Source organism: Zeus faber, assembly GCF_960531495.2.
Source record: "Zeus faber genome assembly, chromosome: 15".
In the NCBI taxonomy this organism is placed as follows: Eukaryota; Metazoa; Chordata; class Actinopteri; order Zeiformes; family Zeidae; genus Zeus; species Zeus faber.
The window spans coordinates 5,738,711-5,766,548 of NC_137194.1; the positions used below are offsets into that span (position 1 = coordinate 5,738,711).

The 27,838-nt window shown below is 44.0% G+C and overlaps 1 protein-coding gene across 4 annotated transcripts; it reads right to left on the minus strand.

The window, feature by feature from the left end:
• On the minus strand, positions 1-26,882 carry csde1 (cold shock domain containing E1, RNA-binding). 4 transcript variants are annotated; one of them, XM_080015131.1, is made up of 22 exons: positions 26,826-26,882; positions 20,484-21,243; positions 18,232-18,469; positions 15,810-15,998; positions 14,848-15,046; positions 13,099-13,208; positions 10,852-10,938; positions 10,434-10,531; positions 10,255-10,336; positions 10,027-10,155; positions 9,347-9,472; positions 9,018-9,233; positions 8,358-8,498; positions 7,908-8,069; positions 4,777-4,884; positions 4,427-4,605; positions 4,208-4,320; positions 3,199-3,318; positions 2,920-3,098; positions 2,642-2,805; positions 2,339-2,471; positions 1-1,837 (listed from the first exon to the last, which is right to left on the minus strand). In XM_080015131.1, the coding sequence occupies exons 3-22, from the start codon at positions 18,355-18,357 to the stop codon at positions 1,790-1,792; spliced, it is 2,709 nt and encodes a 902-aa protein (XP_079871257.1). In that variant the 5' UTR covers positions 18,358-18,469; positions 20,484-21,243; positions 26,826-26,882; the 3' UTR covers positions 1-1,789. The 4 variants fall into 4 exon arrangements, with proteins under 4 accessions (XP_079871257.1, XP_079871256.1, XP_079871255.1 ...); XM_080015130.1 differs by having other exon boundaries at positions 13,042-13,208; XM_080015129.1 differs by having other exon boundaries at positions 10,255-10,344; positions 10,433-10,531; positions 13,042-13,208.
• Positions 26,883-27,838: the final 956 nt, after the last annotated feature.

Sequence of the window (27,838 nt, forward strand, 5' to 3'; positions counted from 1 at the left end):
TGATTTTCATAAAACTTTTAATTGTTTCATTCAAGACCATTAACAAAAGTACATAGGAGAACCTCTGTATGCAGTTCTACTGGAACCCAGTGATTTCAGCATTGAAATTAAATGTGACCGTTACTGAGCGTGTGCAGAGGCACGACAGCTCACTCCCATGTCTCCAGAGCACAAATAGATTTTCCAGATTCTTTTTTTTTTTTTTTTTTTTTATCTTTTTGTAATTGTTACTTTTTTCCGTCCTTTAAGTGAAACCAATTTTGTTATACATCTTGGATTTTGAATCTTTCACTAAAAAGAAGAAAAGAAAAAAAAAAAAGCACACATTACATACAGTATTATTTCAACCCACAGGTATTTGGGATGCATACCAGTATTATTTCTACTAGAAAAAAAAAACAAAATAAGCCACCCTAAAGATTGTTCTGAATATTTTGGCGGTTGGCTGGGGACAGGATATATCTATTTTTTTTGTTGTTTTGCTTGTAGTTTTTAATAGGCACCTTATTCTTACTTTATTCATTATTAGCAGATTGACTTTCAATGGAAAAAAAAAAAAAAAAACAAAAAAAAAAAAACAAACACGAAGCAAAAGTATGTGCAAGAAAACAAAGAAAAAACAAACAAACAAAGAACTGCTGGATAACACAATGCTACGAGGAATTCTGCACCCGGAAGAAAATAAGAAAATAAACAAAACAGAACTTGCTTAAACGGAGCGCATGTGAATTCCCAAAAGGTATGTAAGGGCTCCGGACGGGCGGAGGTCGGGCCTCCACCCGATAAGACGGTAGATGAGACTACGTCGACATTCACATACACTACACAAACCATGCTTTGACTTGGGCTCTAGAATAAAGCGTTCTTTTTTTTTTTTCCTTATTTTTATTTTTTTTACCTTTTTCTTTTTTTTTTTTCCTCTTTTCTTTCTTTTTTTTTTTAATATTGCTCAAAAAAAACGAGCAGAGAAGTAGCCTGGGTGTAAGCCTGTACGTTAAGGGAACATGGCTGCATGACCCTCCTTATGGAGGGAACTCTTGCTTTTGCTTTATCATGTTTTGTAGCAGACACGAGCGGAAACCTGACTATGACAACATCTTTAGGTTTCCAAGAATAGATGAGCAAACCTATATGGGGGGGGGGGGGGGGGGGGGTCAGGGTCGGGATGCTGAAAACACATGCCAAGTATCACACTCACGCGTGAACTCAAGGACAAATTGCAGGTGCAGAATTCCAGACGGCGCAAATTTCTCAAAAAAAATAAAAAATAAAATAAAAAATAAAAAATAAAAAAAAATAAAAAAAAATGGGACAAAGACGACCGCTGCTGGGATTTCAGGAGGGGGGGGGGGGGGGGGGGGGCTCTGCCTGCGACAAACAAACACCTCCACGACCGGTCCTAAGATACCACACACACACACACACACACACACACACACACACACACACACACACACACACACACACACACACACACACACACACACACACACACACACACACACACACACACACACACACACACACACACAGAGAGTACATCATACATGGGAAGCGGGGGGAGAACCACGGAATGAGGACCCCCCCTCTAACCCTAACCCGGGCAGGTGGGTTGACTCAGGCTCCGCCGCTGGGTGTGCGCGCATGTTTTCATGTGTATGGGCTGTGGTTGTACAAGCATGTGTCAAAACAAAAATCCTGCGCCCCCCCCCCCCCACCCTCCTCGAATTGGGGGATAGCATTGTTTAACCTAAGCGCACCAACTCCAGACGGGGGCGGGAGGCGGGGCTCAGTCGATGACGCCGGGCTGGCGAGTCTTGCGCTCCACGCTGAAACCCTGAACGGCGGAAAAGGTGTTAAAACATTTTGCAGCGGCGTTGCATCGTGAAACAAACATGGCGTCCTCCTCTAAACGCACAACTTTTTTATTTTGATACAGAAGGGGAAGTCTACACGGTGTGTGTCGGCGGAGGGGGTTTGAACATTGCCATTGGCGAGAGTGTGCAATTTGCCAAAAGCCAACAATGCACCCAACAGGGACATGGGGATTTTGTTTTTACATATTCACATTTTATATTGCGCCCACATTTTAAGATTTCCAACTCAAACGTTCTGGCGCCATCTACGTGTCTGGAGAAGCAGCTCAGACCACAACTGCACACATCTAAAGGATTATGTTTAGATTTTTTTAATAATCTCAATGTTGGGCAATTTGATCCAAAACTGAATTTATACACCACCATTACGTGATTATTTACATGGGGGCGGCGAAAATAAAAGCCTCCAAACCCCCAGAGAAGAATCCCTCTAAAGTAAATAGCGAGCGGGGTTCTCCTACCTTGGAGTTGTCGGGCCCGCGCGGCTGCCTCACGATGACGAGGCGCGGCGCGCTGGCGTCGTCCAGTGTGATGCTCTTCAGTCGGTTCACCAGCCGGTCGGGACGGGGGGTCACCACAGCTTTGGGCCCCTCGCTGTGGGGAGAGGCGGAGCAGGGAAGGTGGTTAGGTTCTCCGCTTCCGGGAGAGAGGACGTCCGACAACAGAGGCCGCCTCGAAAAACACAATTCGGCAAACCGGCGCCAATGGGCGAGGTGGTCGACGTGGGCTTCCAAACGAGGCGCCGCGCCCGTCCCCGTCCTCACCTGACTCTGCGTACGTTGCAGGCACTACATTTCCCTGTGCGTTGGTTGAGGACGACGGAGAACTCCACCTCATCCCCGGTCTGGAGCTCCAGGCCGTCCTGCACCTCCTTCACGTGGAAGAACAGCTTCTTGCTCTCGCCGACTTCATACGTGATGAAGCCAAACTGAAAGGAAAAAAATAAAACACGACACCTCAGAGAAGCAAACACCAAAATACCGTTCGCGCTCTAAGCCCCGAGATGTTCTACCGATTAAAAGGAATAAATGAAACAACCTACCTGGTCTTTGACACACTCCACCAGGGCTCTCCGCTGGGGAACCACGTTACAAGCCATCTTCTGTCCGGTCTGGGAAACCGTGCACAGCTGAAACTTCACCAGTTCACCTTTCTGCAGACAGTCGGCCTTGCTGGCCATGCCCATGATGCCGAAAGGAAAGTTCTGGGTCTTGGTTGCACCTGGAGAAGCAGAGGGGGATTTCATCAGTCCTGCTGGAGCACAACCCCAACACAGAGCAAAGTCTGTACTACTACGGGTTCGGTGCTGAAATGTGCCTACCTTCCTCAACGACCTCGATCAGCCCTTGGTACTCCGTTTGGGTGGGGTCAACGCTGCGCAGTGGACGCATCACTTTCCCGATCATCACTGTAACGCCGACATCCTCACCAACGCCATTCACTGATCGAAAGGAAAACATTAGCCCCTTTTCCCGCTCGCGGTGAGAGCCGTAGATCTACTGGCGATGTTCCACATTGGCCTAATGTGGGAACAGGAGCCTGTTTCGACGTTCTGTAACAGTATGATTTGCGGGAAACCGCCGGTTGGGCTGTGGATGGAACCGTGTGGGAACGGAAGCGGTAACATCGCCAGGACAAGCGGTTAAAGTAGGGGTGGAGCTGACTCACAAAGCACAATTAATGGGGGTTTTTTATTTTGTTTTTAAACGAATATTTGTTTTGTATGAATATTTCAAAAGTTTTATGCTTTCAGGAAGAAAAAAACAAATAACGAGGTGCTCAGCTGCAAAGACAAGAAACTAAAACATGTGTGGCCTCTACATGGACCGGTCTTTTTATTCTTAAAAATCCACTCAGAACCTAGACGTCTTTTTAGAGTCAGGGGTGCGGAGCCACAGAGGCAAGGAGCGGACAGGGAGATGTAGAGCGGGTGGAGAACGTTCCTTATTCGTAGGCAGAGCACAGGACAGGTTGAAAATGATCACTGATTTATTGACATTGGGTCAGGGTTATTATTGGGTTGGGGGGGGGGGGGGACCGAAGTGCTGGTCTCGGAGCCAGGAAGAAAAAAAAAAAAAAAAAAGATTCAGATTTCTACGTCCGTTGCCAACAGATCGCCGAAAAGACAGCATCTACGCTGGGAACAGACTCCACACGGAACATCTCCGTAAAGGAGGCCAACGTGGGAATTGCCAGATATATTTTATTCAGCAATGTTCAGGATTCCGTGTGGGAACGGGGCTTCAGTGGATCCTTCTTAGATTCACAGGAAGACAAAGGTCATCGTACGGGGAAAAAAAAAAAGAGGTAAAACATGACAGAACTCTTACCAGCCATCACTTTGGTAACTTTCTCCGCGCTGACTTTGTTTCCCTTGCCCTTAGAGAGCGTGTACTCCACCGTGTCGCCGAGCTCCAGGTTGTCCAAGTCGCCGCACAGCTCGCTGAGGAGCACAAGCCAAACATTAAACCTGGCCTGGCCGGCAGAAGCGGATTCAACGTTACCCAACGGTACTGAACGGTTGGGAGCGGTTTAAGGTTCATCATCACCTGTAGTGGAAGAAAATCTCCTGGTCGTGGTTGGCCGTTTCGATGAAGCCAAAGTTGTCTTTGAGCGTGGCGACGAAGCCCTGCAGCCTCTTGCTGTTGGGGGCGTTGCGGTTGAGGACCTTGATGGAAACGGCGCTCTGCTGGCCGGTCCTTTTCACTTCGTTGATGCAGAACTCCACCTGGTGGGCGTAGGCAGAGTGGCGCGTGTCACACAATGGAACCGTTCATCTCCTCGGCAAGTCGACGGATTACATTTAAATGCTCAGCGACAACATCAAACAAACACCACTTTGAATTGGCAACCCCGAACCGAGGTTTTCCAGAAAGAGCCCTTGCGTCCGTGACGATACCTTATCTCCGGCCGATGGGTAGTAGGCGCCCTCCAGGTCCTTGGTGTGGTACATGACAGTCAGCTTCACCCCACAGTCTTCATATGCGATCACTCCCTCCTCAGATTCCTACAGGTGGTGCAGGGCAGGACCGTAAGGGAACCGGAGCACATGCAGATCCTCAACACCATTTAAATTCAACGTTTGTAATCTCGCACTGCATACTTTCACAATCAACAACGTGGTTCTACGTCATTGTTGGTGGCGCTCGTTTTAACCCTTTTCTTTTTGACTTCCATCCTGTAGAAACCAACAGCGTGCTTCTCTGCTCTGGTACTGGAAAAAAGACGACTTCCCCTTTAAAATAGGTAATCCCGGTAATGCAGCTTCTCAAAACTGTTCCCTCACAACAGTTCTAACAAACTGTCAGTATTGGAATTTGGCTCAAGGTATCAATGCAACAAAATGATTAGTTAGTACGTTTTCCCAAATAGCCACATAAGTAAGAGTCAACAGTAAGTGATTCATTAGGTGTCGATTCTAGGACGACATGAGCGAGGAGCGGAGGACGTAGTCTGCAGAAAGCCAAGTTTGTTAGCGTCAGAGTAAAGTGTGTAAAAAAGTCATGGTGCACTAGTTATAGCCAGATAGAGCATGTCTTGTGTCTTCATAACAAGATTATTTTTCATCTGAAAGAAAAAAAAAACAAAAACGAAACAAAAAGGACTTTCTGTAATCAGGACGGTGTCGCAAATAGAAAAAACTTAAGTGAAAACGCGTGGTACTACTTTCTCTGGGTCGAGGGCTTCCCTGTTTTAACCCTGCACACCATCGGCCATTGTAATCTCCATTACGTATACGCTCCACACAAGGCCTGTCAATATCGGCCAAAATAAATCCCCTCTGCCCTACCCCTCTGGTGCGCAGAGACCCGGACCGGGAGGCGGGACGGCTCCTTTCACCTGGATAGTTATATGATCTGCCCCAACCCCCCCTGGTTTGTATCCTTTGTGATTTAAGGAAGCAGCCCCAAAAAAATTGGGCTAAAAACACAAGCGCTAATTAAATGAGTCCTTTAACCAAACATCCGCGCCGCCCCCCCACTGAGACCAGGTGCTCCCTCCTAGGAACCGCCCCGAACCGCGGTGCGGGTGCTGCTGGCAGAGCCCGGGAGACCTTTAGAGTCTGGACGGAGGCTCTTACACAACACTGTGTCTCTTTGTTTGTTTGTTTTTAATTATTATTTAGTGAGCATAAAGCTGTCCCTGCACTTGCTCAGATGGCATATAAAAAGCAAACAAACAGAAAAACAGAGCGCCGCACAGACAAAACTCATTCACTTGTGTGCACAAAGAGGATGTGGACGTATGCACGTAACATTTTTATAAAAAAAGGATTTCTGTTGAAACACTGCATTTTCTTTCAGTATGCAAATTTTTCATTCAACCTTTTTTTTTTTTTTTTTTGGAATAGCATTTTGAATATCTAACCATCGTTTGACAGCCCTACTCCGCATCTCGCCACCAGGGAGGGGAGAGCGTGGAGTCGATGATTCATATTTCCGCTCCCCGGTTCGTTTCTGGCCCAGCCGGGAGCTTCCACTTCATTAGGGAACTGTAAAAAGCCTTTCCCCTGGTGCCACTTGTTTTTCAGGGAGCCCCCTCCTGGTGAGGCACTTCAACTGGCCACTGATAAACTAAGCACATGCAAATGTTTGCAGAGTGCCTCATCATTTGAGCCGAGCACTTCCGATAGCACAAACAACAATACTATTCATGAACGCCCGCTGAGAAAGGTTAACAGCTGCTCTGTGAGTGTTTTGGAAACGGTTGCAAATGCCAATTTTGAAACGGTAAATAGGCAAGGTACAAAACAAATAACCGTAATTGTGTCTCCAACACCATCAGTCGAAGAAATTATAAACCTCAAATTAGAGAAGGGCAGCATAGGGGGATGGTAGCTCAGGCGGTAGAGCTGATCATCTAGTGATCTAAAGGTTGCTGGTTCAATCCCAGGCTCCTCCTGCTAGCATGCTGTAGTGTCCTTGAGCAGGACACTTAACCCCTAATTGCTCCTGATGGCTGCGTCCGTCGGTGTTTGAACAATTGTAAGTCGCTTTGGATAAAAGCGTCTGCTGAATGTAATGTAATGTAATGTAATGTAACAACAGGTTTGTCGAGAGCGGCGATAACAACGTTTTAATAGTTTGAGCAAATACCGCGGAGCCCTACGAAGCTGGACTGGTTTTAAAGTTGCGACAGTGCAGGTAATCTGATTTCATGGTTTGGAGGCGAGTCAGTCACACCAGGAGCATGCCGCCACTCGGGGGAGGAAGCGTTTAGTGAGTGAAAGTGAGTGACCTTTTCTACCACTTTTCCCTTGAAAAGTAAGAGGAAATGGAAACCTGTTAGACAGTGCAAATACTGCGTGCTCTGCCAGGCTACAGCATACGCCCAGCCATTTTAACATTTAATCTAAAGGATGAGTCACTTTTAAGTTAATAGTAATTTTAGTTACTAGATGCTATTCCAACAGTTATTAGTAACTATTTTAGTTTTACTAGTCAAAATGTATTCGGTACTAGTACTAGTACTTATTTATTAGATACTAGTACTCTAACTAGTCCAATAGTAACTAGCAACAATTGGAATAATTATCTGTTGAACTTGCATCTAGTAAATAAAATATAATTACTAGTGACTTTTTCATCACTAGTTCATTCTCTGGATTAAATGTTAAAACAGTGTGCCATAACAGTTAAACTTAGTTGAGCAGGGTCACATCCCAGTGGTTAGTTGTAGGAGAGTTATCATTTCTTATTCTTGAGTACACACTCCTCTTTCCAACAGTTATCTCCACCAACATGTGCAGCTTTATCATCTGTCAGTGAGCTGGCATCATGCAAAAGACCAGAGTCCTACTTTCTCCTTTTTCTAAAGAAGAGTGATTTTACCAGGATGGTTTGAAAGACGGAGAAAAATAAATAAATACATTTATAAATAGAATATTCAAATTAAAAACTGTCTTGGTTAGAATCCAAGAGTCTGGGTTTGAACAAAGTAATAACCCGAGGGGATAAAACACGATGTGCAAGAGGGGACAGGGATGTGGTGGAATGCTCGAGGACGCCGGCGGTGTGCTCCCTGCGGTACCTTCTCTTTGCTCTTGCTGGGACTGGCGTTCTTGGCGGCCGACACCACCTCCTTCTCCACCACGCCGACAAAGCGCTGCTCAGACTGGGTGTGGAAGGACACCGTGCCCTTGGGAAGTTTCTTGATGCGCACTGCGTGGTTCCTTTGAGCCGACAGCATGTCCTTCAAAGAGGAGGAGACAACTAACTCAAACATCATTCTGTGTAGCTGAACCTCATTATCCCAACCTCGTCGGGAGGGACCAACATGCCCGATGGCTGGAGTGCAAGTGGATTAACCAAACCCCACCAGAATCAAACATGAATACCCTACATTCTCTACTAACAGTATGATCCCTAAACATAAAAGTCTTCAAAAAGACTGGGGGGTTCTCGCATCTAATGCAGACTGTAAAATCCATTAAAATAGAGTGAAGAGAAGAAGAAAATAAATAAATAAAAAAGAACCTACTGGGACAACTGTGAATTCCACTTCGTCCGAGATGTGCAGCTGGCTCTCCTCCAAGACCTCGCTGAAGTGAAAGAACATTCTGGCATCTCTGTCCACGCACTTTATGAAGCCAAAGCCGTCGCGCATGGCAGCAATCACACCCTGGGAAATAGAGCAAGACCGTGAGGGAACCATCTCAGATGACACTTCACCAAAAAAAAAACAAAAAAAAACAAAACAATGTTGATGTGTCTATTTCATTTAGGTTTTTGAGCAGTGTTCAGGATAATTGGATAGGATAAGGATAATAACCTAAGAAGAAACCTTACCTCAGTCCCCGTGCACTGATTTATGGTTGCCTTCTTTTTTAGTTTTCCACAATTGCTTCAACAGCTGTGAGCAGCGAAACATAAAACCCCAAAAAGCACTGAAAGAAGCTACTGAAACGCTCATTTCGTTAAATCCATCCGCTCAACTCCTAAAACGAAATGGCCGTTGGAGACGTTACACTTCTATCGAGACATTCCTAACAGCGAGGGCTGTGCTCGTCATTGGACACGGGAATCTCAACGGGGAGTTCATCCAAAAACCACTGCGCACCACGTCCAAATGGCTCATTTCGGGGTTAACGGGGACAAACGGGAAGGCCGCCGCCACGGCCCCTCCTCCGCCAACGCTCACCATCTCACGCGTCTCCTTGGTGAAGCCGAAGGTGTCGGGGAGGATGTCGATGTTCGTGGCCCTCTCCAGTTTGTCCCGGCGGTCTGTGGAGATGTTGAACTGGACGTGGTCGCCCTCCAGAAGGGTCACCTTGGACTTTGTGTCCTTCTCACCAAACAGCAGCTCTTTGTCCGCGAAGCCGATCCTGGCGCTGATACGGCCCGGCAGCGGGTCGTTCTGGGAAGAGAAGGTGGTGGAGCGATGCGGTTGCAGGTTATGGCCGTATAACATTTTTCACACGACAAAAGACAAACAAAAACAAACAAAAAAAAAAGACAAGAAAAATTTACCTGGTTTTTGGTGGGGACTTTGGGGATGACCTTGTTGACGGTTCCTTCAAACTGCTCGATGCTGATGTCCTCAAAGATGACGGTGCCTTGTGGGAGCAGCCTCACGTCGGTGGCCACCTCCTTACCCTAAGTGGAAATCACAATGTCAAAAATGATTTGGCTGTTTTGTGAGAAGACAGACCTGAGTGTTTTGGGAGGTTTTAGCTTCCTTCCAAAGTTAAGCAGAAGTAGATGTACTCACGCAAGCCCGTTCAAATTGTAAGACTTTAAGACATATTTATGGCACAGTTCAACAAAACGTTAATGATTCAGTGCCATGTCACACAATGAGAAGACAATACTGCCGGTTGAAGTCGTACACCGGGGGAAGACGCTCTTTGTGACTCAGTCGCAGAGTCCTGAAGCCCCGCCCCCTGCCGGCTCGCTGTTGTCGCGCTAGTCCATTGTGGAGATCGAGGACACGCATACAGACAACAGACAGATTCCTTCCTTTATAGTTAGATAGTTTATAGTTAAGATTAGAGTTTAGATTTTACCCGTTTTGTGCTCCTAATCAGTAGCATTAGATCACTCAAAAAATTTAAGAAAATACACAAGACATACATGAGAAGCTTGCTACAATAGTGACATTTCATTAAAAAGTATGTTACCAACAAGACGACTTGCTCAGAGACACCTACATTTCTGTCTTTGATGGTGAATTCCACATCATCCCCCGCCTGCAGGTCCTCCAGATCACCCTTGAACTCGCTGTAGTGGAAGAAGATCTCCTTCACCACGTCGGCCCTCTCGATGAACCCAAAGGCCTCCTGATTAGGACAACGCATGAGGTGAACACACCGAAGGACCAGCAGCGGCGACTGTGGCGCATGCCCGTGGCGCATGCCCATGGCAACGGTGGACGTTACCTTGGTGGCGCAGACCACGCCCTGGCACCTCATCTGCTTTTTCTTCACCAGGTGAATGTTGTGTGCGCTCACTGCACCAGAACTAAAAGGCCAGAGGTCACAAAAAAAACAGAAAAACATTAAAACCAGCTCAATACAGGCATCATTTTAACCTGCATGGACACGGGGAAAGCACTCACTGCTTGTTGGTCTCCATGTAAAAGCTGACTTTGTCCCCAGTGTCCAAGTGGATGTTTCCTTCCACATCGTCAGACGTGTAGGTCAAGTAGAATACTTCCTGTGGGGAAAGACATCAGTGTGCATAGATTTGTCAGGGCTCAGACATCATAAAGGTGTCATAAAGACGCAAGATGTTTCGCTTAAATAATATGTATACAATAATATAATAAGGTCTAATGACACAAGAGCTAGGCTAGCTGATCCCCCAAGCAGCCCTGCATTGAGCCAACATAGTAAGCATGCAGAGCTAGAGTACAGTGGCACAGAGAGTTCCTGGCGTAGCATAGTACATTTTCCTATCCACCCTGGCTACATCTCTTTTCCAATAGAGCATCTCTGCTATAATTACTTGGTTTGAGTCACCTGGCAATCTCTTACCCCATTTCTCTCATAACACACACTGCCAGTCGGCACCTGGCCAGGTGTCGCCTTTCCCTCTAGGTGGGTTGGGATTGCAGAGACAACCTACAGACAAGCAGCAGACATGGTTTAAGAAGCTGTTAAATGCAGACAATTCCTCAATTTAGTCAGCAAATTGGACATAAGGCAACAAAACGTGCACACTGAAGATATATTTAATGGATGATTTTCATTAATTGGAAACAATTTAAGATCTGAGGTTTATAAGATGAAGTAGAATTATTAAAATGTGATTTAAGGGAAGCCAAAAATAAACAAGACTTGTAGCCAATCTGATGGATATACAGCTCCCATAAGTCAAAAAATTAAAAAAATCATCCATTTAATGGCAACATAACACACACAACGGACAGTAGCATCTGATTGACAGTTAACACTTGGCATAACACAAAGGTCGAGCAGCAAACATGCATTTCAACAACATTTAAGCCCATTGTAAATCCCAAATAGCAAAAAAGATAAAATTTTGTAATTTAGCAGAGTCTTTGCTATTATTATTATTATTATTATTATTAGAGTACTAGGCTTGGGCAATATCCAACATTTTATATGGTGATGCAGTCCCGCCCAAATATCACCACACAATATTGTCATCGTTGTTGTGGGGGCCGTGATGTACAGTGTTCCCATTAAGCACAGCAGGGTTTTTTTGTTTCATTCTATTACAATAAATAGATCTACAATAAAAACACTCTGTATTTGTTTTCTTTGGTGAGAACCTCTAATGCCAGATCACAGAACAGATCGCAAGTTGCGCACAGGCGCTCACGTAACGTACGTGCGGAAAGGATCTCCCGTTCAGTCAGTCATTGTACATTACAATAAGAGGATAAAACAGGTAGAAGCTTACAAAATGCACAGGGATAACATTTCAATGGGGAATTATAAATAAGGGGAATCATAAATATATTTTTATACGTGTAAATCGTCCCCACATATAACACGCCTCTCCGTGGGCCCTGATCAGAGCCGAGACTGTGCAAAATTTCAATATTGTGAAAATATTGCATATCGTGGCAAATATTGCGATATTTGATGTCATGGAATATCGGCCCAGGCCTACTGAGTACCAAAATGATGGTGCTTCCAAGCGTTGTATGCAAGGTTGTATGTTGCCCTACCAGATGGAGCATCTGAGCCAAGCGGTGGTATTTTAGAGTTGAGCGAGAAAGCGCTTCTTTGCAGTCACAGCTGAGGTGGTACTGGAGACATGCGGTCAAATAAGACTTTTTGGTCAGAGAACGCAAGTCATCCATATCAAAAGGGAGTTCTATGTGGAAAATGCGGCAAAGATTTGTCATTGAAGCACTCGAGTACGAAAATTAAACGACTGTAGAAATAGTCAAAACGTGATTAGAAAGATTGAGTTGTTTTTGAGTATGTCAAAATACCTTTTATCGGTGGCCATTTTTCTTAACAATACAGGTGAAGAGTGCAAGAAATGGCTTTCAGGACTGGGTACTGTACTTCTGCGTACGTGTACATGTCATGTATTTCAATGTCGAGCCACATCAAGAAAAATAAGGGGTGTAAACAGACATAGCGAAGGTCAAGGGAACCCAATAACCACTATCTTTGGAGCAGAGAACGGTGAGGAAAGTTTCCAAACTGTTTGTAAGGGCTGCCTACATCTGGACATCCTAAAGCTGTTTGAACATGTCAAACCCAGGAGTGATAACTAGTTGCTTGCCAAAGCCCTCAATTGTAAAATATGTTGACATTTGTTGTAATCACTACCAACCACTTCAATTCACCCCCTCCACTCACTACTAACCATCCATTTCACACAACATGGATGTCATTAGGATTTGGGTTCAAGGCCCAGTCGATGGCTCAACACCACGCTTGACTCTTTTTATGTGTAGGCGAAGTTAAAGCAAACCTCTTCTCTGCTACCAGAGCAGTACGGATTTAGCATTACTGAAGTCAAACGCGCCAAGTGAAATTTACAATGTGCTCTTAAATAAAAAATAAAAAAATTCATAATAAATGAAAAAAAAAAAAAAAAAGGCATGCTCACAAACAGAAAAAAAAAAATTACAAAAAATTTTAAATTAACAACACATTGACAACAGCAAACGGTGACAAAACATTCAATGATGACACAAAATAACAACAGAACCAAATGAGAAAATGGTGTTCCTTAACTGGATGAATATAACCATGCAGCACAGTAAAGGGAGAGGCGTGCGAGTCCGGCCCCACCTGGCCCGAGATGCGCTCCTCTGGCAGTACCTCTGGCTTGATCTTTAGCAGCTTGACTGCTATGGGCTTGCCGGTGCGCCTGTCCGACGACACCTCAAACTCCACATCATCTGGGGGGGGGGGGGGGGGGGGTGGGTACAGACAAGCCAGGTTAAACCCCTTCATTTAACACTGTCGTGACCTGGTTTCAGTTTTTATCATCCAAAAATCCAAGGCTGTCCGAATACATTTCCACTTTTGGCAGGACTAGGAATGTTCCTAACCACCAATTTCCCTGTTGATTAAATGAAAGTTCCAATTTAGACTAGTCCACTAGACTAAAATTCAGAAAATATTTGAGTATTTTATCAGAAAAAATATTGCATTAATTCAAAAAAATAAAATAAATAAATAAAAGTAAATAAAAAATTGCATATGTTATAAGAACCATTTGAAACCATTAATCACATTCTTCGATAACCAAATCGTATTTTAAGTGCCACTGCCCAGGTACAGTTCACCATCTTTCGGGTACTATCGCATTCGCTCAACCTCCACCCCCCTGACGGACTTGGCCGGTGGTATGCCTGACCGGAGGGCCGGGACCCTGGACGGGAATTGTGGGAAGAGGCACAGAGTAAGCGAGTTGGTGTCACCAGCCGTACAGCGCCCCCGAACCCTCCAAGCTGACAACCGGTTGCGGGCTTGAAGCGCACCACTACGGAGGAAGGGCCCGACCAGGGGTCCCTAGCGAGGGGACGCCTACACGGGGAAAGCGATCGTTTTTATAAAATGTCATCTGTCCCACTTTCCACCTCACTGGTTTAACCTGTGCTGGCCAACAGACCAATGTGAGAGGATTTTTTCTTTTTTGTTTTTTTTTTAATTCCGCTGTTAAGACAAGTAATGGAGCTCGGTTTTTATTAAGCAACATTTGACTAGGAAGGGCATTGGCACATGGCATTTCAGTAAAAATGTCAATAACGTTTAACAGACTAGTATTTCTATTGCCGTCTAGCGAGGGTAGCAACGTTTAATCGACTAGTAATGCAAACCCCTAGGCAGAACAGTTAAAAAAAAAAAAAAAAAAAAAAAAGGGAACTTAAAATAGTATATAATTTTAAAAATGGAATACGTCTTTCTGATATATACCAGTCAAATACTTTTACTAAACTGTATTGACTTGTTTCATTTGGGCCATTAGAATAAAATGATAATGAGAACATCTGTTTCTCCCACAGAATTTGATTCTATTTGTACCCTTTATTTACCTCTTTGGCACATACAATAGATCAAATATACACCAAATTTGGAACATACCATATTAAGACGACCCTGAACAAGACTTATGAGTTTGTTTTTTGATATTGCTTACCATTTGTCTGTATTTTATTACAAAACCTCTGAAGGCCAATCAATGTTTTGCAACTACAGTAAACAGGCAACGATTTAAATGATCAGTAGACATTGAGATATGAGGAGAGGGTCCAAACAAACAGCTAAGAAGCCCTCGGAAAATCATTATAAACATCCTTTCAGAAAACATGAAGCTCTAAATTACAGTCAGAAATATGTACACCGTTCTAAAAAGAAAAGTAATCACTGCAGCCAATCAAACAGTCTCCAGCATGAAGTTTACAGGTAGAGGAGTTAAGACATGTAATGGAGACTTTGTGGTTTGAGAGAACATCTCTTATTTTATTTATAGGTTAAAATAGTTTGCCCCATTGTACTTCAGCTCGCTAAAAAAGTTAAGCCAAAGGTCCTTACCGCCTATTTTAAGCTCCTGCAGGTTGCCGTTGTACTGAGAGCAGTGGAAGAAGAGCCGTGCCTGACGCTCGGAGCACTGAATGAAGCCGTAGGATGTCAGCAGTTTCTCCACCACGCCCGTCTCCCTGATGCCGGGCCCTGTGCCGTTAGCATACGCAGTGTGGCCATTGTTGTGGAGCATGCCTGGGTCAAAACTCATCTTGTTAAGGAAGAGAAAAAACAGAAGAAAAAGGCTTAAATTGAAGAACCAAGAAAAATATATATATTAAAAACAAAGTAATTACAATGTTAAAATGGAGCAGGTGAGAAAATAAAAACAACTCCAAAACTAAAAAAAAAAAAAAAAAAATTTGGACACTGGTTAGATAATCTACTTTAATGAGGCATGCAATGCACAGCAAACATCTAGGCCAGGGGGTGGGAGGGGGCAAAAAAAAAAAAAAAAAATATATATATATATACACCGTTAGAGCTTTCTGGGGCTGTCTGACCATTACCAGTTGTAAAGAAGAGGTGAGCGCACACAATTGTAGCACACAGATCACAGGGGGAAAAAAATTGTGATGGTTCAGACCATTCTGTAATGAAAGACCACACTGCATAGTCCTTTCTGGTTAGCTTCGTAGAATCATGCACTGCGCTAGCAGCACTTCGCCAAAAGTGCCGCAATGTTAACAGCAACTTATTTCACCAACCTAGAGACGCTCATTCCAACCGCGTGGACGTGAACTGTATGGAGATCTAGGCACGCTTTTCACAAAACTCCTGTTACTGGCGGAATTAGTTTTGACAAACTTCCCTAGGGACCAGTCAACTGCCTCGATACCGATAACTTGTCTCACCTTTGAAAAGTGGTGAGTAGTGTAACACACCAATCACAAAACCATGCTGTTAAACAGAAGTCAGACATCGCAGCAGCATGTGGCTGTGACTGGTGGGCCCGGCCAAGCATGCCCACTTACTGATCTCTGATACAAGGGGGTCCGCTTGTGTTTTTTGCTTCCTGGGTGGGCATGGCATGAGAGAGAGGAGGAGCGGGGGATGGGCACAGGCCCAGTAGAGGTGGAGGGGCCAGGGCCAGTGTTGCGGGCCACTGGGGGCTCAGAGCTGCCTCGCTCCATTTCTGATAGTAGGGGCAGAACTGGGACGCGCTGTTAAGAGGAGGAGCAGCGACTCTCAGAAAAGTAGATGTGCAAATCAAATTGTTAACAGATTTCACTAGCATTCCTGGGAGTCTTTACTGCAAGATTGTCACAGGTTTTCCGATGTCACCTGCTCAGCATTATCCAAATATATATTTATTTTTTTATTAAATGTGTACAAAAAGCTTCCGCAACGCTATGGATTTCCTACCAGTGAAAACTACCTCCGGAAACAAAGTAGACCACCCCAAAGAAGGTCACTGTAATGCTAACAAATCAACAATAATAAATCCTTAACTGCCTGACATTTGAAACTTGGATCAATATGGGTGTAATTTGTACCGTTATAAGCAAAGGATGAGATTAGATCCCTCCTTTCTAATGGATCGCCAGATGACGCGAAGGCATGAAAGAGCAAGGGTATTCGCCACGGCTACCACGGGCCATGTGGAAGGGAATCAGAAAAGTGCAGATGGAAGCTTTGACAGAAGTGGATCTATAGTTGACAGTAGGTTGGTGATGCATTATGGGTGGTGGGTTATGAAGGGTCCCAGAGCAGCCTCTCTTTTGGTTGATGCACTAAGCTACTCTAACACTGGAGCCGACGGATGTTTGGATTTGCCGGCTTTAATTTACACATTTAACAATTCGGGCATTTTTTTTTTTTTAACCCATTCAATTGAGTTAGTCACCCAAATCACTTGATTTTATGATCCAAATCATTAACATCAAAAACCTGCGTAAAAACGGAAGCTCTTTTACTTAGTTTGTCATTGGGCAGCATACATTTACATTTGAGAGCTGTAATAAGACCGTCTGAATTCGCAGAATGTACAGCAATGTGCCAAAAAGTTCATATTTTCCAGTGCCCTTGCTGGGTCATATTTTGGTCAATTTGGAATATTTGGTCATTGCTGCGAAAAGGTGTGTTTTTACACTTGTTCACTCTTCATGAAGTCTTTGTGAAAAGAGGACACACTCTTTCAAATACAAGAGGTAAGGTAACAAGCCTGGTTCGGTAATTGTGATAGTACTATAATATGATCCAGAGCAAATGGTTTCCTTAAAAAAATTAAATGAATCATAAAATAAAATAAATACAAACGCATTTTCAATGCAATACCAGTGTAAACGTGTGTGATGCGTACCAACTACAGAATTGAAGACGTGAGCGAATGAGGTCAAGCGCAGTACGTGCAGCGTCAGTGTTTAGAGGGAAAGCGGGCCTTTGTTGGTTCTAATACCATTCTCTCGCTGAAGTCCTGGGACAGCAACAAACTTGAGTTACTGACCATTTCAGTTCAATTGAAGGATGTAACCAACATTTCTTTGAATTTATTTCTTTCATCTGCTCTGCTGTGAAAAACAGGAGGCTACATCATGAGTTGAACTTCGGGTCAGAATGGCAATAATAATTTAATGGCAGAGTGGCAGTTATTTTTAAACTTTGAAATAAACCGCCATGTGGCCAACAAGAAAGGTTGGTGTGGTGTTCGCTAGACGCAATGTGTATGCTACTGAACCCAAACAGTCTGGTTTCTTCGGCGCCTTGGCAACAGCCCCCAGTCTTGTAGTATTCCCCACCTGGAATACTACAAGACTATATCAGTGCAGCAAACAAATGCCCCCATATGGAAACATTGCCATAGCTCTGCATAACAAAGCCGTAATGCTGCACAGTTGTGCAAGTTTCATGCACTGATACGCAAGTATGTTGATATAAAAATAAATAAATAAAAAGGGGTCAGTATCAGATCAGTACTTTGTATCTTGCCAGATACTAAAAATGCTTGAATTGGAAGTGAGAAAATGACATCAGCACATGCCTATCCAACATGCTCTCATATTTGGTGTGTCAAATTACACTATTTAAAGTGAAGAAATTAATCGTTTCGGAAAAAAAAAAAAAAAAAAAAAAACAACCACCAATATTCAGAGATTTACTATTATTTTTGACAAATGCCGCAATTGCGTTTTTCCATTGTACACACAATTAGTTTACTTTTGATGGGAGAAAAAAAAAATGCCTAAGATGCTTTGCAAGCCAAATTTCCAGACTCTGGTCACTACACTCCCCCTGCAACACTGAACCTGGGCAGAGGCTAGTCTCGGAGCCCGTCAGGGATGGAAAAGGTTAGGCCAGTCGTACAAAGCCAGAGGAACATAGGCAAGGTGGGTGAATGGGGTGTACGATGGTGGGGGAAGGAGCACGTAGAAAAGGAGGTGGGAAGGTGGAACTTACGGATCGGCCGTACGGTGACAGGCTGAGTCCGACGGGGGAGGTGCTGCTCAGGTCAGCGCTAACGAACGCGGTGGGTGGCGACGCAGGCAAGGTAAACTCGACAAAGCCTTTCCAGGGACTGCCCATATTTTCCCATATACTCTGACCCAACTCGAGACCTTGTAGCACTTGATTACGAGTTTCGATTTTAAGTTCCCCCCAAAACAATGTTACAACCCAATGATACGCCGCTGGATGTCTGCAAGGGTGAACAGAGGGACAAGAAATACGCATGAAAATAACGGGTAAGGCAGATAGATCAGCCAGTGAGTCAAGTGTAACACTAACAGGGAAAGAGCTGACTTTCACAGGGATGGGAAAAGGACAACAAGGAGAGGGTGACCAAGTGGACAGGGTAGGAAAAGTTTGGCGAGGTGGATGTGGGTAGTGTGACCAGCAACTTCAGATTGTTAGAGATGGCGAAAATTCAGTTTGAGGAATGCCCAGCTGACACATCGGAAGTTACAGAACAACTGACCTGTAGTGGTGGCCAAACACTAGGTTACTGATATGACGGTCTGGAAGATCAGACAATTTTTGGTTTAACCTCAGGAGCTCATATACCAGTTAAGTGGAAACAAATACACACTGCAAATGTTGAATGTCTGCACAAAGAGCTTGTACATTAAAAAGGGTGCTGTCCTTGCTTAATCAAGACTTGCAAATTAAAAGCAAGATGCTTTGAAAAAAACCAACAGGTTTGACACATAATTGGGGCCACTGCAAAATTGTCCATTGCTCACACAAGTGTTTCAATGTGCACTTTAGGCCGCTGCACATTTCTCTCTACCGGGTTCATTGATTTCTGGAAATTTGCTTCAATCTCCAACAAGCCTCCATGTGCTTGAGGAGTTCACAGAGACAATGCAATGCTACAGACGCGAGGTGTAAAGGTTACACATAAAGATGACGCAACTCTCTTGAATTTTAGTAGGTCCGTTTTGTTGGAAAATACCTCAGCCAAGTATTATTGTGAAAAATCCCTTAAATATTGGTCATGTCAAGCAGTACAGCATACAAGTGCGGTCTATCAAAGCATGGAGAAAATTGCCAATGGATTCCAAATTACTGAGAAACTAAAAAAATAAAACACCCCCTAAGTATTAATCCAATCATGAAATGTAACAAACCCTACCACCCCATAGAAACATCTACGTAATATATTATTTTCTTTGGCATATAAACTATCCTTCAGAATGTCTGTTTAGCTAAACAAAAAGGACACCAGGGTGTTTATAAGGTGCAGTGAGTTGAAAACAATCCCTTAATTTCTGCACCATGTCAGCACAGCTGGACTAGGTTTAGCAGCATTCCCCAATCTGTGTTTGCACATCTGATAATTAAACAATTGATACATCATTTTTCTTCTATTATTCTTATTCTTTCAAGCTCTTCATCCAACTGAAACATCCCTCATGGAATATTTAAAACATGACTTCTGTGCAGAAATTTTACATCTTCTAAAGCTAGGGCCACATTAAGTGATTTTCACGGATGATTTGGCATCGGGTTGAGGCCGGGGAAGTCGCGCGGCAGTCATTGATGTGTGTGCAAGTGAGGGACTCTAATGTCTCTATACGATCCTAATCGGCAGGGTCACCATTCAATCAAACATGTTTGATTTGATCAGGGCTAGCCTTTCCAAAATCCTTTGGTGTGTCAAAGCCTCAGATCGCAAGGGGACAAGGACGACGGCAAAGCCAAAGAAAGCTGCAACTGGGCAAGTGTGGACTTCTGAAATGGAGGAGCAACTTGTCACAGACTCATGAGTGTCTATTTAGTGTATATGTGAGCATTTGGTGCACAGACAACCACAGTAGTGAGCTGTATGGCATCCATGTTTGTTTTGGTGCCAAAAATATTGCAAGATAGTTTGCCTCTCGTGAGAATCTCGCAGGAAGATAACATTCTCTCGAATGCTGGAGTACCACAAACTCCTGTTCGTCCGTTCTCCGTCTTTAGATTTGACAGCAGATTTTATGTGGGTGCTGCTCAATCTTATCATTCACGATTTGGGGGAGGGGCAAATGTGGACGAGGCTTTAGAGGAACAGGGAAAGTGGCTGAAGGATCTGCTGGGATATGACCTTCTGAAATTGAAACCATTTAAAACCTTGAACGGGGAAAAATAAAAAGTGAATTGCATCATCATCACTTCATTTTAGAGCAGAGCTCTCAATTCTGTCAATAACAAATTAAAAACGTCAGACAGACCTTTGAATGGCGTCTTGTCGCTTGCAGTTTTCTGAATCTTGATGGCACCAGTTACTTCGCAGATCTCTTCACGCACAGTTGCGCACACGCACACACACTTATTTGTTACAAGTTTCTGGCACAAGTTCTAGATGATTGCATAAAGCAAAATGAGATGGCGGAAAAAAAGAGCGCAGAAAAGGCAAACGCAGGTGCAAAAACACCGCTGAGAGGAAAAAAAAAACCAAAAAAAAAAAAAACAATAGACAGTGGGAGGTGGGGGGAGGAGGGCGGGTAGAGATGTGGAGGGGAAAAAAAAAAAACACTTTAAAAAAAGGGGAAAAAAAAAAAAGAGAAAAAAAAGAAACACGAAACTAGCAGATAGCAGCTCACTCCGTACCCCGGGGTGAGACGGTGGTGCGGCGAGGATGAGGAGGGCTAGGAGCAGCGTTGGGACATGTGCTTTGTCAAAGCTGTTGAGTAGGCACAAACTTCTGGTTTCAGATCAGTTATCGACTTCTCAGTATAAGAGGAGGCTCTCGTGCGGGCTTGCTTCTCTAAATGTGCGTTTCAATCGGGCAGCTGCGTTGTCTTTGGTCGTTTCGGTGACTGGTTGCTTTCGAAATCCTTGAAGTGATTTTTTTTTTTTTTATCCTTTAACTTTATCTTGAGTTGCAACTTGAAACTGGTTTTGGGATGTTTCTCGTTAGGTTTCTTTGTTGTGATCTGAACTTGAAGCAGTTGCGGATGGTACAAAAATTCTGTTCCGTTTCACTTCATACTGTTGAGGAGAAAGAAGGGAAAAAAAAAAAAAGGTCAATACTGTTTAGTTGTTGGGTCTAGAAATGGGTTCAATGAAAGATAATTTCACAACAGAAAAGCTTTCGTTTTTTTCACAGTGACAAATATTTGAAGGGGTGCAAGAGCATGCAAGACCAAAAATGTTAGCATGATATAAATAAAAATCACAATTTCTGTTAAATGCTTTATTTTTATAAACACAGCTGCATGCCTTGACACCTTTAATAAAAAAAACACATTTATTTGGGTAATGAAATGCTAAAAATCTGCAATGTATATATCTCATTTCCAACTTAGCTTAAAAGCATTTAGTGTTCTTTTTTATATGTTAAAAAAAAGAAAAAAGGAGGGAAAAATCTAAAAACAAAATGCTAAACATTATTTCTATATAATTAACATTGCACAGCAAACATAAATTGGAATGTAAGTTGACAAGAAATAACAAGTGCAGCTGCTTTTATTAACATTTGCCTAAATAAAAATTGGATTAAATAAAAAACAAAATAAATATGGTAAGTAGGCATAAAGCTGAATAAATACTGGTAATAAAGTTTGTTGTGTTGTCTCTCTTGTTGACATATTTTACACACTAGATATTTACCATCTGCTTTGGGCCAGAACTTTAACATTAAAAAAAACAAAAAAACGACAAAGTATTGATATATGTGATCCTTATTTGTCAACGACACATCATCTTTCTTATTCTCCTCCGAGTTTTGGACGCTGCCGCTCGGTCTCCGCTATAGGTATGTTAACAAGGGCAACCTACCCACGGGGGAGGGGCTTATTTCTATAGTGACGAACTTGATTGGCTAGAGGTGAAAGGTCAGCTTAAGATCGTCCAAATTGATTCGGTTTTAATTGCCGCTTCCTTAACTCGTCTATCAATTAACAAATGTGTGGAAGACATCATCCAAATTATAGATTTTTATTTCGACATCGAGGGAAAAAAAATATTGCGATAATTATCGTTTTATCACCCAGCACTAGTTAGAAGGTTGTACTCCAACTACTCCTGTGAACCAGTGGTCCCTAGTGTATTTGGTGAACACCATATTCTTTGGCCCCAGACTTGCATGTTTAAAAATAGATTAAACTCAGCTGCCTCTGGACCCAGCCCACAATGCCAGGCAGCAGACAAGCTGCAGCAGGCAGGGCTGTCAGATCAACAAGGCCTTGTGCATACACAAGCACTGTCTGATCTGATATACCACAGCCACAACATTAAAACCACCAACAGGTGAAGTGAATAACATCGATCATCTGGTTCCAATGGCACCTGTCAAGGGGTGAGATATATAAGGCAGCAAGTGAACAGCCAGTTCTTGAAGTTGATGTGTGTGGAAAAATGGGCAAGTGTAAAGATCTGAGCTTCTTTGACAAGGGTCAAATTGTGATGGCTAGACGACTGGGTCAGAGGGTTTCCAAAACGACAGGTCTTGTGGGGTGTTCCTGGTATGCAGTGGTTAGCACATACCAAAAGTGCTCCAAGGAAGGACAACTGGTGAACCGGCATCAGGGTCATGTGCGCCCATGGGCGCACATGAGAGAAGTCTAGCCCGTCTGGTCTGATCCCACTGAAGAGCTACGTAGCACAAATTGGTGAAAAAGTTAATGCTGCTATGATAGAAATGTGTCACAACACACAGTGCATCCCAGCTTGCTGCGTATGGGGTTGTGTAGCCACAGACCGGTCAGAGTGCCCATGCTGACCCCTGTCCACCACCGAAAGCGGCTGCAAGGACATGCGAGCGTCAAAACCGGACCATGGAACAACGGTAGACGGTGGCCTGGTCTGGAGGAATCACTTTTTCTCCTACGTCATGATGGCCGGGTGCGTGTGCATCGTTTACCTGGGGAAGAGGTCGCACAAGGATGTACTATGGGCAGAAGGAAAGCCAGCAGAGGCAGTGTGGTCTGGGCAATGTTCAACTGGGAAACCTTGGGTCCTGACCTTAATGTGGATGTTACTTTGACAGGTACCACGTACCTAAACATTGTTGCAGACCAAGTAACCCCCTTCATAGCAACAGTATTCCCTGATGGCAGTGGCCTCTTTCAGCAGGATGGTGCCCCCTGCCACACTGCCAAAAATGTTCGGGAATGTTTTGAGGAACATGACAAAGAGTTCAAGATGCTGCCTTGGCCTGCAAATTCCCAAGATTTCAGAGCATCAGTGATAACGTCTTGGTGCCAGATACCACAGGACACCTTCAGAGGTCTTTTGGAGTCCATGACTCCACGGTTCAGAGCTGTTTTGGCAGCACAAGGGGGTACCTACATAATATTAGGCAGGTGGTTTTAATGTTGTGGCTTATCAGTGGATATGGCAGTTCCTGGGCAAGGGATTCCATTTGATCACATGATCTAAACTGGCCCAATTCTTTTTTTGTTTTGTTATTTTTAAACATATTTCTTTAGATTATTCAATTTCACATTTCTTGGTGTCCAATGGCAACTTTTCCTTCAGGACAATAAACTTATCTGATCTATACACAAGCTCATACAGTGTTTGCGACCTGAATAGAGCAGTTTGAAACCAAGCTGGTTCACTAGGCCAGACACATGATATCCATTCTGCTGCAATCCTGTTTGGGACTCCCAACCCACGTGCTTCTTGGAGGGTTCAAAAATAATGTTGAAAAACAGCCGCTCAAGTTTAATTCCTAGTAGTTGATGGGAGGCTTTTTGGGAGAGGGGGTTGGTAAATTGTTCTTCTACATGAAAAGAGCTTGCAGAGCTAAAGCTAATCGCTCCCTCAACACAATGTTGCGGGAGTTAAAACTAGAAAATGAACTGGGCAAGGTGGGCTGATGAAGGGGAGGTTAGATGTGGCACTGAGGCAAACGAGACTTTGCCCACTCTAAAAACAATATTTGAGACCATGCACCCCTCACTGCTGGTGTGACCCAGCATCACAGTGCATCCCCACCAAGGGGTCCTCAACAGGTTCCAGTGTGTCCCAAGACAAAACTATTATATTATCGATAAACGTCATTATTATCCAATTTATTTCACATGAGACTAGGACAATTAAAGAATGACGACAACAAAATAACAATAATGACTATCATAGCTGCACTGCTATCTCAGAAGCTATCGCATTGAGGTCTAGAGAGACTAAACAAAATGGGGGGTAGAGTGGTCTAACGCATATCAAATTGGGGGTCATTAGTGCTGTAAAATGGGTGAAAATCACTGGCTTAACCATCGAGTTATTTTACAGTTAAAGGTCTTTAACCTTAAACATCTCAAAGGCCTTAAGGTGGAGATAGACTTAAAGACGCGAAAACAAAATGTTAGAATCACCGAAGAACATGTCCCAGAACACCGTCAGCAGGATACTCAATAAGAACTCTGCGGTGAAAGAAGCACAAACTCGACAACGACAGCAAGTGGGAGTGGTTTTGCCTTTCACAAAGATAAAAACAAAAAAAATAGTGAAATCAAACTCAAATGTCATTTATTGACGGTACCCATATTTCCGCAAATACGGACCACAGCTTTTATCGACCTCAACTCCCGTCTGGGTGCCGTGCTCCCCAAAATGAACTCACATTACCCCCCCCCCCCCCCCCCCCCAGAGACACAGGAACGGTCAGGCCGCACAGTGGACCAGAGATCGCTCTCCATTACGCAATCCACTGTCCCGATCCAAGGTGGAACATCCCTTGTTTTAAAATGTTGGTTAAAACTCAGATTCACCCTTCTTTACTGGTTTTTATTAGAGTACCGGTTTATATTTGAAGAGATACGGTACCTATATAACATGCTCCGAATGTTGCGGCTCAGGAAAAAAAAAACAGGCTTGTTGACCCGGGAAAAGGAGGAGGATGAATGATCCGGAACGGGAGATTAAAGTCCATACCCTGCGATGACGCAATGGAATTTGGACCAATCATGACAAGGGGAGGTCACAGAACGTGAGAAAGACAAAATACAAAGTTCATGCAGAGAACACCGCAGGAACCCTAGATCACCCCGTCAATTTGTTCTTAGCTTGTCTGTAAGACGTATTTTTGGTCAAAAACGTCTAACTTCTAATTAATGTCCTTCCACCTTTATTAGGCCTGGCCACATGCACTTGAAAAGACAACTTGACAGAATTAGCTTGCTAGCCTGAGCCGACCAGACACATGGCAAGCAGACAGTCCAGATAAGTGCAGTTGACAGTTTACCATTGACTTCTATGGAAGGAATTCTCTCACACACACACACACACACACACACACACACAATATTTTCATGTTTGTCACTTACAACTTTACAACACGCGTTTAAACGGCTGATCCACATATGGACCATTTGTATTTTACCATTATGTGTATCAGGCATTTGAAAGTTACGAGCGAGGGGCAAAAAAAATAAACAAAAAACAAAATTGAATACATATTTAATCATATACAAATGAAGCTATGCTTATTTGCAAAATGGCAAGTAATATATTACCCATTTGTGGTTGGAGAAAGATATTTAAAAATCTGAACAGATTTGTGGCTTGTAGGCACTTTTCAATCCTGACGTTTGTACTTCTATAGGGTTAGGAGGTTTTATATGTGAACTGGGACACAAAATTCCTTCCATAGGCTTTTAGTTTGTTAACTCGTTCACATTTCTCATTAAAAATCGGGACTTTGTTCGGAAGGAACTTGGTAACAAAGCATAGTCCTGGTTTAACTTGGGTCAACATCACAATGACTTTATTTCGCCTATTAGTGTAAGGGAAGCTTAACAGTGTGAGAAAAAAAAAAGAATAAAATAGAATAAGTAAATAAAAACAAATAAATACAATTTACCAAATATATACAAAGAGCTGAAAAAAAGCAAAACGCGAAAAGTCAAATATATAGAATGTGCAATGTGACCCTATTCACAGGATAAGTTATTGGAATTATGATTATAAATAACAATGTATTCACCGGGTTGTACGTTATTAAGCAAGTATTCGAGAGAGAGACGTACATTTGGGGTGAACGCTGGGGTTTTAAGGCGAACCAACCGCTCGAATCAACTAAGGTCAGTTGGACCGTGGCGTCGCCGGTCCAACGTGGGCCCGCCGCTACGTCGCGTCCCGGGCAACGCTACAGCCGGCCGCGGCGCTCGGCGCGGGGCGGGACAACAAAGAAACTGCGACAGACAGCGGGGGAAACCCGTGCTGCTCGGCCGGCTCCGGCTGTCACTCGCCACAAGAACCATTAAACCGTTTGTCACGACACCTAGTCGAACATTTCGGAATATTACGGACACGTTCTGGTTTATATTCACACACGAACCCGCTGGTTGTTCTGGGAGTAGCTAGGCCCTCCGTTATGCTAACGCGATCCGCTGCTGGGTTAGCTAGCACGCTTGCACGTACGCGGAGAGAAGGGGGGGGGGGTGGGGGGTGGAGGAGAAACACCGCTGCCCCCACCCAGGCCCCGGCTCCTCGACAGCCACGTTCCCGCGGCGGCGCGGGGGCCGATTCCACCCGAAACGGCCGCGGGCGGCGTGGGGCCGTCGTTATTCCGGGCGCCTGCGGGGAAACGTCGGATTCGGAAAACGGCGGAATCGGTCAAAACTCACCCCAACAGCTTTCAGCACTGTCACCAGCGCCGCTAGAAGCAGCACGGCACATTACGTAGTGGGTGGAAATTGCGCTGTCGCGAGATTTCACTCGACGGGAGTATCGCCGGCGGCCGCCAGAGAGTCTCTTTTTTCTGTGAGAAACGCGCGACCCGTTTCCCCCCAGAATGCAACGCCCGCGAGCGGCCCGCGGCAGCCGCCGCCGCTGACACGCGGGGAGGGAAGGAGGGGTTTGGTCCGTGGCGACGCGTCTGTTCTTCGCGGCGGAGAGGGTCTCTGTAAAGCACGTCGCCGCGGCGTGCGTGTGACGAGGAGGACCAACTTCTATCGACGTAGGACGCGTATTGGGTCGACTTGCGTCCGGTCCCGTCGCTCCAACGCATTTGATCTAAGCCGTTTGTTTCAAACGGAAACATGCACTAAAACAGAAATATGTATTTTTAAGTCATATAACTTATTATAAGGCGACTATATCCAGTATATTTATACAAATAAGGACAAATAGGAGCAATAATGTGATCGTTCACTTAAGGAAAAAAAAATACCCCGACAAAAGTTCGTACACGAGTAAAAGCGAGTAGCATCACCTCGGCATTTCTACCAGATTAAAAGCATGTTTACAGTAGTTGCTCTAAATGTGCTTAAAGTTTTAAAAGTATCAAGCCCCTGAATTAGGCACGACATGCACTATGCATGCCGTGCCTAATTCAGGGGCTTGATAGACCTAGTCCCAGGTAAAGAAAAGATGAGCGTGTTAGACGTGTGATACAGGCCCAAAAAATGGTAAAAAAAAAAAAATTTTTAAAGAAATAACTGTAACACAGTAAAAAGTATAGATGTAGTGGAGGAAAAGTCCAAATGATCCTTAACTGGATGTGCTTTGTTATTTCCACTGCAAAGAAGGGCCTGGTTATAGAGCTGGTGCGTAGTCACCGGGTGTCATGACATTTCACTGCATATATGTACGACCGTATGTGTACGTCTGTGACAAATAATCTCTTTGACTTGATTTT